This window comes from Taudactylus pleione, unplaced genomic scaffold, assembly GCF_031769625.1.
Source record: "Taudactylus pleione unplaced genomic scaffold, aTauple2 ptg000117l, whole genome shotgun sequence".
In the NCBI taxonomy this organism is placed as follows: Eukaryota; Metazoa; Chordata; class Amphibia; order Anura; family Myobatrachidae; genus Taudactylus; species Taudactylus pleione.
Genome location: NW_028284519.1, coordinates 20,332,689 through 20,350,294, shown reverse-complemented (window position 1 = coordinate 20,350,294; position 17,606 = coordinate 20,332,689). Strand labels below are relative to the sequence as shown.

The following is a 17,606-nucleotide window of genomic DNA, read 5'->3' as shown; positions in this document are numbered from 1 at the left end:
TCACTGCTACAGAGTTACAGTAACTACTATAGAGATAGAGCTATGAGCACTGCTATAGACTATGGCATATATCTATAATGGGTGCAGGTTGTGCGGTGCACACGGGCCCGTGTCCAGGGGGGGGGCCGACACCACACACCCATATATTCTAATACCTCTCCGAAGTCCTGAGTCGGCTGTTGCAGCCCTGCATAAAAAACCTGGAAAATGGCCGCCGCGGCCATTTTTCCAGCGTTTTGCACATGCACAGTGGTGAAATCACTGGGAAAATGGCGGTCATGCCATTATTTCAGGTGACCTGTACATGCGCAGTAGACTCTGGGCACAGACTGGTGCCTAGAGTCTACTGCTTCAGTCAATCTGCTGCTGGCAGCCGGGGAGAGAAGAGGTGGCCCCGGACGGGGAATGCACACAGGCCCATCCTCTCTTAATATGCCCCTGGCTATAGATCCAGCTACTTTAGAGATAGAGCTACAGTATGGCCACTGCTACAGATCCAGCTACTGTACAGGTAGAGCTATGAGCACTGCTACTGATCCATCTACTGTAGAGATAGAGCTATGAGCACTGCTACAGATACAGCTACTGTACAGGTAGAGTTATGAGCACTGCTACAGATCCAGCTATTGTAGAGATAGAGCTACAGTATGAGCACTGCTACAGATCCAGCTACTGTAGAGATAGAGCTATGAGCACTGCTACAGATACAGCTACCCTAGAGACAGAGCTATGAGCACTGCTACTGATCCAGCTACTGTAGAGACAGAGCTATGAGCACTGCTACTGATCCAGCTACTGTAGAGACAGAGCTATGAGCACTGCTACTGATCCAGCTACTGTAGAGACAGAGCTATGAGCACTGCTACAGATCCAGCTACTGTAGAGACAGAGCTATGAGCACTGCTACAGATCCAGCTACTGTAGAGATAGAGCTATGAGCACTGCTACAGATCCAGCTACTGTAGAGATAGAGCTATGAGCACTGCTACAGATACAGCTACTGTAGAGACAGAGCTATGAGCACTGCTACAGATCCAGCTACTGTAGAGATAGAGCTATGAGCACTGCTACAGATACAGCTACTGTAGAGACAGAGCTATGAGCACTGCTACAGATACAGCTACTGTAGAGATAGAGCTATGAGCTCTGGTACAGATCCAGCTACTGTAGAGATAGAGCTATGAGCACTGGTACAGATCCAGCTACTTTAGAGATAGAGCTATGAGCACTGCTACAGATCCAGCTACTGTAGAGATAGAGCTATGAGCACTGCTACAGATCCAGCTACTGTAGAGATAGAGCTATGAGAACTGGTACAGATCCAGCTACTGTAGAGATAGAGCTATGAGCACTGGTACAGATTCAGCTACTGTACAGGTAGAGCTATGAGCACTGGTACAGATTCAGCTACTGTACAGGTAGAGCTATGAGCACTGGTACAGATTAAGCTACTGTACAGGTAGAGCTATGAGCACTGCTACAGATCCAGCTACTGTAGAGATAGAGCTATGAGCACTGCTACAGATACAGCTACTGTAGAGATAGAGCTATGAGCACTGGTACAGATCCAGCTACTGTAGAGATAGAGCTATGAGCACTGGTACAGATTCAGCTACTGTAGAGATAGAGCTATGAGCACTGGTACAGATTCAGCTACTTTAGAGATAGAGCTATGAGCACTGCTACAGATCCAGCTACTTTAGAGATAGAGCTATGAGCACTGCCACAGATCCAGCTACTGTAGAGACAGAGCTATGAGCACTGCCACAGATCCAGCTACTGTAGAGACAGAGCTATGAGCACTGTACTGATCCAGCTACTGTAGAGATAGAGCTATGAGCACTGCTACTGATCCAGCTACTGTAGAGATAGAGCTATGGAGCTCATTCAGATCCACTCGCTAGATGCATTCGCTCACAGCCTGTGTATGCAAATCCAGCGCACGCCCAGAAAGGCAGGCAATCGCACGGCAAGGCATTAGCACGCCCACTATGTCTTGGCATGCGATCACTATGTGTATGCAGATGCCCACCAGCCAATCATAAGATGCCCACTTGCGCACGTCATCTCCTGGAAGTGCATGAAAACATTGGTACATCGAGCATCATCGGATGCGATCGCAGCACTTGAGGATGACTATACCCTGCCGCAAGCACTGCAATCACTTCAGTGTGAAATACAACCAAGTCACGTGTACTATGATGCTGCCTTTTAATTATGCACGCCTCTGAAACGGCGTTGCAACACTCTGGCATGCCTGCCAGGGCCGTAGCTAGGGTGGTGCAGGCGGTGAAATCGCACAGAGGGCCTGATTCAGAGCTGCTCGTAAGCGGCCACTCGTTCGCACCGAGCGATGTTCGCACATCTGCGCATGCGTACGGGTCGTAATGCGCATGCGCCAACCAGTCAGTGCGGTCGGAAATCGTGTGCTCGCAAAATAGCGAATGCCTGCTAATTTGAGTGACAGAATGAGGCGTTTGTGGGTGATAACAGGGGAAGGTGCTTGAATACGGGGAGTGGAGATCCAAACGCAGGCGTGCCAAACGGTCAAAACGGGCGTTTTAAGGGTGTGCATAATTAACAAAGCAGCGTCATTGACCACGTCACTTGGTTGTCTTTTAGCCTGAACTGCTCGCATGATTGCGGTAGGAAAATGCTACCACAAGAATAGCGAGCAGTTCATATGCCTTTCGATGTACTCGATTAATCAAATAAATAGCGGAGATGACGTATGATGCGAGCGGCCAAGGGGCGTCTTTACAAAATAGCGAGTCAGGTCACGGTGACTGACCCGCCACCTTCTCAGTCACAATATGCAGCTCTGCTAAAGTGCTGTGCTGCTGCAGGACACGCTCCTCCTCCTCCATGGCGGCCACGCGGCGCGGGTGTAACACGTCTGTGCTGCAGTGCTTACATATGTAAACAAATGACCAGCCAGTACAGGGCAGAGGGCACCACACTATTCTTATCAGAGCATGTCAAAGTGGGCTGCGCATATCAGCCCTCTACCTCCTGATGACCTGCTCCTTGACTGCTGTTTTAACAGGTACCATGGGATAGTGGGCCTGATTCAGACCCGGTCGCAAGTGCTGAGTGCTCGTAACCGGGTTGATGGTGGCCCACAGCGCATGCGCGCGACGGAGCCGGCTCCGTCATGCACATGCGCGAGACCCGGTTAGCGACGGGCACTCCGTCGCTCCGGGTCTCACAACAAAGGGGGTGAACTGTCGATGTTGAGTGACAGCTCGCCCCCTTTGGTGGGCAGGCCGGGGGGGGGGTGGCTGCCCAAACTGAGGCATTCCCATGAGAACGCCTGTCGTTTGGGGGCGGCCCCACTGACATCACTAGTGATGTCAGTGGAGAGATTCCGGCTCTGTTAGAGCTGAAATCTCTCTGGGGCTTGCAGCCACGAGACCCTACCACAAGGGTCTCGTCGCAAGCCCGATGGTCGCGATGGTCTTGACCATCGCGACCATCATCATGGCCGCTCGCTGTAGCTGTGGGTGGTCAAAAAAAAACGGCCCTGATTCAGAGGAAGCGCTCTGTCAGAGCGACCGGATCTGAATCAGGCCCACTGTGTGTATTGGGGGGTAATATGGCGGCACTGTGTGTACCGGGGGTAATAGGGAGGTACTGGGTGTGAAATGGGGGTGCTGTGTGTACTGGTGTAGTATTGGAGGTGTGTGTACTGGGGTGCAATATGTGGGCATTGTGTGTACTGGGGGATAATATGTGGGCATTGTGTGTACTGGAGGCAATATGTGGGCATTGTGTGTACTGGGAGGCACTATGTGGGCATTGTGTGTACTGGGGGGTAACATGAGGGTGCTGTGTGTACTGGGGGGTAATATGAGGGTGCTAATGTGAAGAAGGGGCAATACTGGTTCACCTCAACCGGACCGGCATCCTTCGGCACTCCGGCATCGGGATGAAGATAGGCTGCGGTATTTCACTTGCAGCAAGGACTGAATGACTTTCTGGATGAGCAGGGCCCTGTTCGGGACTGATGTAGGGCCTGTGTAGAAAAATTGGTGGGGTGGCCATCTTAGAAATGAGAGGGCGTACCCATGGGAGATCACTTCTCTTACCCAAGCGTCTGTGGTGATTTGACGCCAGCACTGGGAAAACTGAAGTCGGCCTCCTACTCTGTGGTCCCCCAGGGGAAGGCCCGTCCCATCAGGCTGAAGGCTTGTCCTCGGATTTTGTAGCAGGGAACAAAAGGACCTAAAGGATGTTGTGCTAGGTTTTGCAGTACCTGCTGAAGGCAGAAAGGCAGTCTTTGATAATGCAAATGTGACTACAATCTTGTCTAAGTGTGGGCCAAACTAGATCTCCCCATTGTATGGTAATGCTTCTAAGGCTTCCTCAGAATCTGCATCCACCTTCCATGACGCAGCCACAGAATGCATCGGGCAGACACCGCTGTGGCCGAAGCTCTAGTAGCCAGGAGACTGGCATCCAAGGACACTTCTCCAATATATGAAGCTGCATCTCTTATGTGAGCTACATAAGACATCTGATCCTGAGAGCCGTCTTCAAGGTCGTCTGCCCAGCTCTCAATTGCTTTATCCACCCATGCAATAGCCATGGTCAGGCAAACAATGGTGCCTGAAAGAGAGTACACAGATTTAAGGCCAGTTTAAATTTTTTTATCCGTGGGGTCCTTTAGTGAGGAAACTGTAGGGATAGGTAATGTAGTGCTTTTAATCAAACAGGTAACATGGGAATCCACCACTGGGGAAGTCTCCCATCTTGAACAATGAGCTGCAGGAAAAGGATAACAAGAGGTCAGGTATTTTTGGGGCTGAAACCTCTTATTAGGCATCTGCCAAGCCGCTGCCATGTGCTCAACTAATTGGTCCTAGAGGAGAAACTCTGCTAAAGCCACTTTTTGTCATTTAAATAGTGGGTGCTTTGATTTGGGGGCAGGCTCATCATCTTCTATTTGTAAGATAGATCTAACCGCGTGCACCAATGCAGGTATATTCATTTTAGACTGAATCTCTGCTTCTCCCAAAGGGGACTCAGTATTAGAAAGATCAGCATCCTCTGCCTCCTCAGATAACATGTGAGAGCTGCGTAGATTGTGAAGATAACACAGGACGCTTAGTAGTCTTACTGGGTAGGGACTTCTCACCTTACAACATATTTTAAAAGGCTGTAGAGATAGCCGCCAGACTTTGTATTGAGTTAGGCCGGGATGTACTAAGGTTGCGGTGACCATTCTGCCAGTCACCGCAACCTTGCTAATCGCATGTGTACTAACATATGCGATTAGTATCACAAAGGACAGCTCTTGCGATAAGAGCTGCCCTTTGCGAAGCTGGGTGACGGGGTCTCTGTGGGACCCCGCCCCCTCCGAGCCCCGGGGCTTCCTGCTGGTGACCTGTGCAGGAAGCCCTGGGCTTCTCCTCCTCTTCCCTGCACCTGGAAGAAGATTAGGAGGCGGAGGAACCAGGAGGAGCGCGGGCCGATGACCATGGACAGCAGGTGAGTGGGGGCCAGCGCTGGATGACGGCGGGGCGGTGACAAATCGTCGGGAGCCGGGTGCGGTAAGAAGCCCATAGGCTTCTATAGGGTAACGCCAGGTTTTTCTGGTGATATCCTCTGCACCGATAAAAGTGCGGCCGGGTCTTAGTACATATGGAAATGCGGTAAACCCCCAAAAACGGGGTTTTTACCGCATTTTTCCTTTAGTACATCCCGGCCTTAGAGAGTATATCTACCCATGGAAGGGGCATAGGAGGTACCTGCATTGCTTGTACCTGTTGTGGCAACCCCATAGGGCAAATTACAGCCGGGACTGCTAGGCGGTCCGCAATAGTGGCCAGCACCTGAGAAAAGGAAGCCCATGTGGGCTCCTGAGCCGGGGTTGGGGATCTGATGGCCTGGTGGGGTATAACACAGCACATAGCCTATCCTGTATTACAGTACATCCTCATTTAAGCCTGCATCACATAATTTGCATGAGAGCAGTATGGGTGCAGCTGCTTGCCACTCTTGCCTTTGCTAGACATAGCTGCAGAGTAGTATAGCACACAATATGGCACTGAGTAATATGCAACCACTAGGTATGTGATATACAAGTGGGAATGCAGTATACTGATCCTGTCTTATGCTTGAGCAAGCTGCAGGAGCGCACAGCATAAAATATGGCACAGTGCAGTAAATAACTATGTGACAACCTTCACAAATACAAGAAATGTGAGGTACAGAAAACCCTGAATACATCTGTATGTTAGGGCAACGATGAGAAAAAAGGGAAAGATATATGCTGACAGTATAAAGAGAATATACAGACAGACAGCACTAGCATAAGTCACATACAATGAAGAAATACATATAACTGCAAAATGGCACTACAATCAACTACTCAGTCCTTAAAGGCTGGTAGGCTATAGTGCTACATAACCTGTCTCCAGGGAGAGGTATGTAGGGGGACCGGACCCTGCGTTTCCCTGAGAGAGCTAAGGCTGAGCCTGTAGAAGATGGCCACCGAAGACCTCTGAGGGGGCGTGGTCAGAGGAGAGCAGCTTAGATAAGCTAGACCTCAGAGGAATGGCTCCCTGAACTGAGGAGAGGGGCCGCTGTAATAGGGAAAGCTTACCTCTCCATGCTGATTGTTAACCACCGGGATGCTGGATTCCCACTCCATATGTACCCTGGTGGTCTAGTGGATCACGTGGTCTGAGCCAGTGTTCACCCTCAGCAACTACGATCTGTCCCCTGAGACCAGAGGTAAGACTGCCCATCTGCGGGCCACCACAAGCGGTGACCCGCCTTACCTGTCCCCATAGAAGCCGGGCTGCAGTCTAGGTCTGTCCGCGGGGCCGGCTAGCAAGGTCCCCGGGATGCCCACTGAGAGCACCAGGCGAAGCTGGCGTTACGGCACCCGGAGGGGTAATGGAGCGGCAGCACAGATGTCCCGTGGACAGTCTGCTGCTGCCCGCTCAGAAGAATAAATGTAAAATAAAGAAAATCATAAAAATAAAAGCTTTTGGGCTGCTGAAGCAGCCCACTGTTATAATGGTGACCCGGGTCCGGCCGGGCACCGTCAAAATTGAAGTGCCTCTGGCTCGGGGGCGGGGTATAGGGGGAAGAACCGTTGCATCCTGGGAGCAAAGCTTTAACTGTTCGGTGCCCGGTCCTCAACCACCACATACACCCCAAGGTCTCCCCTGTGGAGCCCTATGAACCCTGAAGAAGAAAGAACTATGATCACTGCTATAGGAACAGCTACAATAGATAGAGCTACGAACACTGCTACAGATCCAGCTACTGTAGATAGAGCTATGATCACTGCTACAGCTCCAGCTACTGTAGATAGAGCTATGATCACTGCTACAGATACAGCTAATGTAGATAGAGCTACGTACACTGCTACAGATCCATCTACAATAGATAGAGCTATGATCACTGCTACAGATCTAGCTACCATAAAGATAGAGCTACAGTATGAGCACTGCGATAGAGATAGAGCTATGAGCACTGCTACAGATCTAGCTACTGTAAATAGAGCAGCACTGCTACAGATCCCGCTACTGTATATACTGTAGAGCTATGGACACTGCTACAGATCCAGCTACTATAGAGATAGAGCTACAATATGAGCACTGCTACAGATCCAGCTACTGTAGAGATAGAGTTACAATATGAGCACTGCTACAGATCCAGCTACTGTAGACATAGGCAAACGCAGGGAGGGTTTCCGGTTGCCTGGAAACCCCCCTCCCCAGTCCACACCATGACCACAATAGAAATAGTAATATAATAGAATTTTACTAGTACTGCATGTTCTTTTCAGTATCACAAATGAAATAATTAGCACCATGTGTGGATCTTTTAACATGTGTCAGTCAGTCATCATCAATAGGGTTAATTATTACTACTGTATAATAATACACTATCCACTGCATAAGGAGACAAATATGTACATATATGTCCAGAGCAGTGCTAGGTTCTTCTGCTTCTCCCCCAGACTACCAGACTTGCTCCAATGCTTAATAATGGCGCCCACATCTGAAATAAAAACATTCAGCGGCCCTACTGCTGCATTTAATGACTTACTGTTGTCACTGGTCCTGTATATGCTGGAACTATAACACACAATACACTTTGTATGACGAATATTAAATCTGATTAAGTGCTAATTATGCCCTATTCATGGACTGGCCACACTCGCTCTAAAATCAAGCATTTGGAAACCCCCCTCTAGAAATCCTGCGTTTGCCACTGGTAGAGATAGAGCTATGTGCACTGCTATAGACAGGGGCATATATCTATAATAGGTGCAGGGTGTGAGGTGCACACGGGCCAACACCGCACACCCTGCACCCATTTTTTCTAATGCTCACCTCTCCAAAGTCCCGCGTCGGCTGTCGCATCCCTGCATATTTTGCACATGCGCAGTGGTGAAATCACTGGGAAAATGGCGGCCGTGACATTTTCCTGGTAAACTGCACAGACTGGTGCCCAGAGTCTACTGCTGCAGTCAGTCCGCTGCCGGCTGCCGGGGAGAGAGGAGCGGATATCGATCATAAGTAAGCAGGGTGTCGGGAGCGGATAGCCGCGGGGGAAGGGGGGGCTAGGTTTAGACGTTTAGTTCTCCGGTCTATTAACTACATCCCCTGCTACAGATCCAACTAGATCCAAATAGATAGAGCTATGATTACTGCTATAGACCCAGCTACTATAGATAGAGCTATGAACACTGCTACATATCCAGCTCCTGTAGAATAGAGCAGCACTGCTACAGATCCCGCTACTGTATATACTGTAGAGCTATGGACACTGCTACAGATCCAGCTACTGTAGAGATAGTGCTACAGTATGAGCACTGCTACAGATCCAGCTACTGTACAAATAGAGCTATGAGCACTGCTACTGATCCATCTACTGTATATAGAGCTATGAGCACTGCTACTGATCCATCTACTGTATATAGAGCTATGAGCACTGCTACAGATCCAGCTGATGTACAGATAGAGCTATGAGCACTGCTACTGATCCAGCTACTGTATATAGAGCTATGAGCACTGCTACTGATCCATCTACTGTATATAGAGCTATGAGCACTGCTACTGATCCATCTACTGTATATAGAGCTATGAGCACTGCTACTGATCCATCTACTGTATATAGAGCTATGAGCACTGCTACTGATCCATCTACTGTAGAGATAGAGATATGATCACTGCTACAGATCCAGCTGCTGTACAAATAGAGCTATGAGCACTACTACTGATCCATCTACTGTATATAGAGCTATGAGCACTGCTACTGATCCATCTACTGTATATAGAGCTATGAGCACTGCTACAGATCCAGCTGCTGTACAGATAGAGCTATGAGCACTGCTACTGATCCATCTACTATAGAGATAGAGATATGATCACTGCTACAGATCCAGCTACTGTACAAATAGAGCTATGAGCACTGCTACAGATCCAGCTACAATAGAGCTACAGTATGAGCACTGCTACAGATCCATCTACTGTAGAGATAGAGATATGATCACTGCTACAGATCCAGCTACAATAGAGCTACAGTATGTGCACTGTCACAGATCCTTACTTTCAGACTAGAAATCCCAGTTAGTACTGTAGCTATGATTGGAAAATATACTGCATGTTATAAATAAAGGAAAATATCTTGAATTGCAACAGCTCTTACAAGATGTATATTGCTTGGCAATGATAAATATTTCATAAAGACAAACCTACCCAGTAAGACGATTGCTAGCAGCAGAGACAAGCTGCATGGAGACATCACGTAATGAAAGCAGAAACCCTCATTTGTTGTTACTCAGAGAAAATTGCTTTGTGGGAGGTTTATCAGAAAGTAAGTTGCCGGTAGTAAGTTGAAAAACTTGTTTAAAATGCATTGTCTACGTAATATGGTCAGATAGCTATTTCAGTGTTAGTTCAGTTGTAGAGATTTAGTTCTCTGATATCCATTGGATAGATACTGACCCACGTAGTGACGCCTCTAAATACATAATAGAGGTGAATTGGTTTTAATCTGTTTTAATAGTTTTTACTATAGAGCATTTTTTTATATATAGAAAAAGTCCATGAATGTAATACTATTTCAGAGGTGGCACTAAATGCTATCTCTGTGATGTACCATTTACACATCCTAGAGACTGACAGTGCATGACGAATAAACCAAAATGTCAATTATTATTATTATTATTATTATTATCCATTCTCTCTGTTACTTCTTGTCATTTCTGATGGGTTCTGTACCTTCTACTATATGTAGGTGGTTCTACAGTGTATGTTATTGCTATTTCTGGAAACATATGTGAAGAGACAATTATCCTGTTACTTAGGTCTTCAACAAACCTAATATAATTAAAAAGATACCCAAACCTTAGTAACGTAGGGATCTAATCATGTTTACATCGTGTTCATTTTCACTATATAATGCATCATATTGATTCAATATATAGTAGTTCTAAGGGGTCTATTCAGCAATGATTTTTTTTTTTACATAAAAAATGCGGAAACTATCATTTCCACATTTTTTATGTAAATCCACTATTCAGCAAGGGGATAATGGAGAAGATAATGCAATTATCTTCTCCATTAATATCCATGTCGTAGAGTACCGGACTGTAGGGATCAGCCATTGATCTCTAGGGGGTAAATTTACTAAAGTGAGAGTTTTTAGAAGTGAGTTTTAAAAGTGATGTTGCCCATAGCAACCAATCAGATTCTAACTATTATATTCTAAAAGGTGCTAGTTAAATGTTAAGTAGAATCTGATTGGTTGCTATGGGCAACATCACTTTTAAAACTCACTTCTAAAAACTCTCACTTTAGTAAATTTACCCCCTATAGTGCTTTAACGGTCTTAGCTATTCAGCAAAGCAAAAAGCGTTAAATTACTAGAAAAATCTCAGAATGGCGTTATATGAAGAAAATACATTCAATTTCCCGAAAACTGCAGGGACAAAGGGAAATTTTCCCATAAGTCCCTACAGCATCTTGTAACTCCACCCAGTCTCCGAATCCTGCTTTGCGATAGGAAAGTCACTCTACATCTACAGCATGTCAAACTTGCCTAAATTGATTGACATGTGTACATAGGCTTTATATTAGCCTGTATACATGTATATTTATGTGCTTTTATATTTAAAATGTATATATAAATGTTAAGTATAAAAGTACATAAATATACAGGTATACAGACTAATATAAAGCCTGTGTACACATGTCAATCAATTTGGACAGGCTGAATTTGGACTTACCCGTTGGCCGTCACCTCAAAGCAGGGACGAGGACTGTTCCCGAGTGCATGACTGAGCATGCTCAGAAGCATAAACAGAACGTTTTGTTTTCGGAAACCGATAACGCCTTCTGTAACATCGCAGGGACACAGTGTTACCGCAACCACTGTCCCTGTAGAAAAGATTGCTGAATAGCTTACTTACATTTTAATAATTGATAAAAAATTGTGACAATGTTTCCCGATAATATTCTGGGCAACTTCGTCACTGTTGCTGAATAGACCCCCTAAGTAGTTTTACCTGTCCCGCAATGCGTTCTGAAAAGCATTCCCTGGGTAAAACTGTGGTACTCAGCTATATCATGTTCTCAGATAGTATTGTCTGACTGCTCATGCGCCAGCAGTGCCATGGGTTGATCAGCTTACAGTTCAGGACAGAGTTGTGGGGGCAGAGCAGGCCGGTTGTGGGGGGGAAAGGGGGTAGTCGGCAGTCTGATATATGCAATATATACAGTACACATTTTAAAGTTGATCATTATATATATATATATAGTTTAATATAGGGGGACCCCTTATTCGTAGGAGTCCCCACTTGTGGGGAATCCCTGGCCTGGGCTGACTAGTTTGGGGGGTTAGTTCTTTGACCGGGGACACCGTGAAGTGTATCCCATGCTGTAGCATTATCCCTCGCCAGGGCCGCTAAGAGCTGGCCCGGGTGAAGGGGGCGTGACCTATTTGTGGAAGGCGTGGTCACGCCACCTTCAGGGAAAAAATACCTAGTTGCAGCACCACTGTGTGCGCTGGGGAGGGGGCGCTGTGAGCTCCTCAGCCCAGTGCAAATTCAGGGGGGGCACAATCAGGATAATCGCTCCCCGACACAGGCAGTGGAGACTGCTGCTGCAGCTAGCAGTCTCCCTTAACAACCGAGTAGAGAGCAGCGTGTGGGAGGGGGGGCTGCATCGGACCTGGGTCTCTGCCGGGCCCCCCCAGCCCCCCCCCCCTTTCTGCACCCCTGCCCCTCGCTAGTAAGAACCCGGTATAGGTTCACTGAAATACATGGAACCCCCACACCATTATTCTCCCATATTTCCTAAGCCGGGGCCGGTTGAAAAAGCACGGTGCTGGTTATGCTTTGGGGAAGGTGTGTGTGTGTGGGGCGGGGGTTACAATATACACACACAGAAGCCTGCAAGGATCTCACTGATCCATGCAGGCTTCTGCAAACACGCCGCTTAGATGGCAGTGTGTTTGAAAAGTGTGTTTTGACCCGAGTTTAGTAATTTTGGGGTCTATTCATAAAGAACATGAAGTGGCTCACAATAAACATCACTATATATCGCATCACATCGATGCGATAAATAGTGATTTTTAGTAGTCATTTATGTATACTTACCTCTCTGGTGCTTCGGGTGCTATCCGGCGATCCCTGGGCGCAGTGAGAATACAGACATATTAGGAGCGCGATATGCTTGTAATCTTACTGCGCATGTGCCGGCGTCCGAGAGCAGCAGGTCAGGTCAGACCTGCTGCAAAGGACGTTGGGAAAAACATGTGGAGTCAGCGCCGGGTGTCGGGCAGACAGCAGAGAAGTATGCAACTTCCCTGCTCTGTTTGACTTGCAGTACAGATTACACCATCGAACCAGCAAACCTGTACCGCAGGAGAGGAACGGAAAGCTGCGCTTTCCGTTCCTTCATGATTCGCACTCACCATACAAAATTATGGTTTTGCGATTCATTCACGAAGCAGGGGTACTGCTCAGGGGTCCGTATGCCTTCCCTGTCCGGGCCCCATCCTCTCTTCCCGGCGGTCGGCAGCCGACTGACGCGCCTGGCCAGCCACCGGAGCATTAGTAGACTCTTGGCACTAGAGTGTACCTAGATACTACTGCGCATGCGCCAAACGGCGGAAAAATGGCAGTGGCGGCAATTTTTCCAGCTTTTTGTACAGCGCTGACATCCGACGTAAGAGAGGTAAGTTTTAAATAATATGGGTGCTGGGTGTGTGGTGCACCCCCCACCCATTATAGATACACCACTGGTACCACTGGAGAAGGAAGAACCCTCTCCATGGTAACCCTCTATATGCATCGCCTAAAGCAGTGAAAAACCCTGTTTTTAGCTAAACAGGACTTTTCACTGCTTTATGAATAGACCCCTTTATGGACATGTTTAAAAACATGATTCTTGGTAAATTCCTATGATGTATTGTTTCCTATGGAAAGTACTCCTGAGTTTGGCTGATGGTATATTTAATTCTATTTTTTCTACCCCTGTGTTTTGCAGTTAAAATCTTGTTTTTACTCCCATGTTTGCCTTTAGTAAATCTCAGTTCCGGAAAAACAGGCTAAACTCCCCTGTGAATGGCATCTTGGCCAGACACGATTCTTAGTAAATTGACCCCTAGGCCTCCACATAAAAAAAGGCCCACCATCATGGCAGCAAGATGATGTACAGCTGCCTAGCTGGCCACACAGTCGGCCATAAATCATAAGTATTAAAATTGTTTTTCTATTTTTTTCCAAAATTATATGAAACTTCTTACTTTTTTATGTATTTATGGGGACATTGGGGCTAATAGTGAGTGCACACCCACATGGCACTAGCCACACCCACATGGCACTGGCCACACCCACACGGCACTGGCCACACCCACACGGCACTGGTCACAGCTCCAATCCTTGAACATTTTTAACGACAGGCCCATGTAGCCCTTACTCCAGCACTGCCACCAGGTATCACACAGATTTTAAACACATGCTATGCTTTTTTCAAGGGCTGAGGTCTGCTAGCTCATAGGCTTAAAGAGATAAAGCCTCCACAAAGCATATTAATAAATGAACATCTGGGGAATTTGATGAAAAGAATTGACTTACATATGGGAAGATGGGGTGCAAGAGAAAGTGTGACCACAAAATGTTATTAAAAACAATAGGCTTCTCACCTAATTACACTAAAGTATTTAATTTAAACTCAGGGAATGTTTGTTCCAAAACATTGCTGAGTAACCTGCTATTTTTTCTGCCACTTTCTCCCTGTGCAGCAATCACTTCCTGGGGCACCTGTGTTTGGCTGGTGACAGTGAAGGGGGGCGGAGAGGACAGGGAGGGGTTAGGAAGACCTGGAAAATGTGACCTGTGTGGGGTCCTGGGGATCGAGTTTGAGAACCACTGATCTACACTAACCAGGGGTACCGCTGGGCAAATAAGAACCTTTTTCCCGGTAACCCCTGCCCTGAATGGGACAAAGCTGTGAAAAACCCTATTATTACATATCACAGTAGGCAAATGATAAATGGGCGTATTTATCAATATTATTTTTACTAAAATGATGTGAAAACTGATATTTTCACACCCTTTTTACATTATTTTAGTATCACTTAAATGTATTAAACGGCTTTTGGAGCAGTTTTCGTAAAAAAAATTACTCAAAGCCCTTAAATTCGCATTCTTTTAGTAAGTGGATCGCATTTTCCATACTTGTGATGGGAAATGCGATCTGTTTCAGATTCCCTAAAAGAAATTGTGAAACAATTCCGTGAGGAAGCCCTGCTATAATAGTGATACCTGGAGATAGCGTTATGCAGGGTTCTCCCCTGGTTCACCTACAGTGCTTCAGATGACGAGTGCTCCCACTCCGAGCTCATAACCCACTCCTTCCCTATGGGAAGGCGTCCCGGGTTGCGAAGAGGGATCCTTTTGGATCGGCTCCTTCCGCCGGATGTCTGGGCTCTTGTGCTCTTGTGTGCATGCGTGACCTCTAGGTCACGCATTCGCACTAGTGTCACTGCTCCGAAACTTTCAGTTTTCGGAGTTTGCTGAATATCATGTGGTCCTAACGGACCCCTGATGATGAATGGCCCGGTAACTAAAATATGCATTTTCGCATGGTTACCGGGCCATTTAGTGTTGATGAATAGACCCTAAAATCCAGTGCAGGGAAATCTTTTAGAAATAATAGCACTCTATTAATTTACAGGTAAGGATCTCATATTGATCCCTCTGATTGTCTATCCCTACACTGCACAAAAACAGAGTTAGGGTACTCGACAATGCAGAGCTCCTACCGCCACTGTTCTCTGTTGTCTCCACCCCCTCACATCCATTAACTACTCCATCTTCTATATGAGTGGGGAAGAAGCATACATGAGTGAGGCTGGAGGTGGGGAGTATATAGTTGAAGAAAGTTTATGTTTAGAGTAATGTTTTGGTTAGGATAATAGGATTTGAGTATGAAGGTGAAGGGATCAATAATTATAATGGGGTTAATGAGGGAGGTAATTAGGGGGTTCATGAATATAAATATAATTGATGATGTGGAATTGTGAATGAGGGTTTTATAGGGTTAATTATGCAGAATGGGGTTGTTAGATGAGTACACTTTTTTGAGTAGGGGTTAAATAATGATGAGGGTACATTTTTGTTTGGTATTCACTAAAATGCTATATTATGGGGCCACTGGGATGCTCTGTGTATTGTATGGCAGTCACTGGGATTCTATACATATTGTAAGACAGTTACTGGGATGCTATGTGTATAGTGTGGCAGTCACTGGGAGACTGGGTATATAGTATGGTGTTCACTAGTATGCTTAGTGTATTGTCTGGCGGTCACTGGGAAGCTCTCTTTAATGTACAGGATTTCTGGAATCAAAATCCAGGAGTATATTAGAAGAACTTTAATTTATACAACTAATGTATCAATAGACTGATATAATTTATACAACTAATGTATCAATAGACTGATATCATTTATACAACTAATGTTTCAATAGACTGATATCATTTATACAACTAATGACTAATTGATACCTTAGTAAAAAGTTTTAACTAACATATTTAAAAATTGTGGTTCTTCAACAAAGATGAATCCCCAACAAACCTATACCTTTATAATAATATAACCCAAACCAATGCACACATACACCTACTATACTGTACCTATTATATGGCAATACACAGAGCAGTTATTGGGGTGTACTCTGTACTTGAATTGTACTTGTGTATACGTTATGTGACACAGTTAGGTTAGGGGGTCCCTCTCCTGGGTAGAGGACTCCTTCCTTACACACACACACACAGCAGCAGGGAAGCAGCACACCAGTCTGGATGCAAGTACAAGCTGGTCGGCGCCAGTCTTTATTGTACAATGTCAGAAATAACACAAAGAAAACATAAACGTAAATCCTAGCCCTGTCGGGGCACTAACTTCACAGGTAGTTCCCTCACTACCAGAACCTGGCAGGGCCTAATGCCCTCGCCAGCAACAAAGCACAGCACAGTACTCACAGATAGGTTTTCCAAGTGTCTCTGAGCAAACTCCCTGTCTGCTCTCCCAGGTGAGACAATCAGCCCTCAACACACTAGGCCTATATTGGCCACCCTCAGGTGGGAACCCAATCAAGCCTGTTACCAGGCTGCGAGAACCAAAACCTGGAGTGGCCGTGGGTGGAGCCCTCCCTCTCCTCTCACCCACAACCCCCAGGTCCCAAACCGGCTTTTCAAAAAGCCGAAACTCAAGCCTGCTACACTGCAGACTTTCTCCTGGGGATTTTAAACACATAGGACAGGAATCTGGGATAAATGTCCCTGCCACAGACCACTTTACCAGTGATCCTATCACAGTTATATAAATGTTCCTTGTTTGATGTAATTTGTTTTGCTGCTTCTTCTATTTGCCACCTACTTTTAAACCTCTTGACACCATGGGGTAAATGTATTATAGTGGCGTGCATCATGCAGTTATAACTTCTGCTTTGCCTCTTTACCATAGTATGATATGGTATTATTGCAGCAATAAGTCCCATCATAGTGAGATTTTGTCCAGTTATAGTTATAGGATTGAGCAGCTCAGCCCTTATGTTTGCAGTGCGGGTGGTGCACCTGTGGTTGGGTCGGGAGTTGCCAGGACAGAGGCAGTGGCTGGCAGAGGAGTCTCTTAAGGAGACTGAGATGGTGATGACGGGATCTCCCGTACGGGACTCAAGTCTACGTGGCAGGCAGCAGTGGCTGAGCGGCACACACAGCAGGAGCCAGCAGCAGCTCTCAAGGCAAGTCCACGCCCAACCTGCCTGGCCTGGGCGGAGCTGCTGCTGCTCATGCATCAACCAGTCAGCAGTCGGTACTGAAGATGTGGTGAGTACTCGTCAACCGCGCGTGCGGGGGAGGAGATCGGCATACAGTGCGCCGGTGGCCGGCTTTTAAAAATATAAAAAATTTACCAACTGGCCCCCGGCTGCAGGGGAGCGGGATGGTGGGCCCCTAGAAGCTTCAGGCCCTTGGGCAACTGCCCAGCAAGCCCAAAGGAAGAGACGGCCCTGCTCCCCCCCTCTGGCGATCCCTGCCTGAATACAAAGCACATCAGCCAAGTGCTAATG

At 46.7% G+C, this 17,606-nt stretch overlaps 1 protein-coding gene across 1 annotated transcript in view; it reads right to left on the bottom strand.

Moving 5' to 3' along the window:
* The window catches only part of LOC148524687 (5-hydroxytryptamine receptor 3A-like), a 96,619-nt gene extending 88,209 nt beyond the window's left edge, over positions 1 to 8,410 (bottom strand). Inside the window, exon 1 of the mRNA XM_088471974.1 lies at positions 8,355 to 8,410. Coding sequence (XP_088328100.1) covers positions 8,355 to 8,403 — 49 coding nt within the window. The 5' untranslated portion in view covers positions 8,404 to 8,410. The remainder of the gene's footprint in view (positions 1 to 8,354) is intronic.
* Positions 8,411 to 17,606: the final 9,196 nt, after the last annotated feature.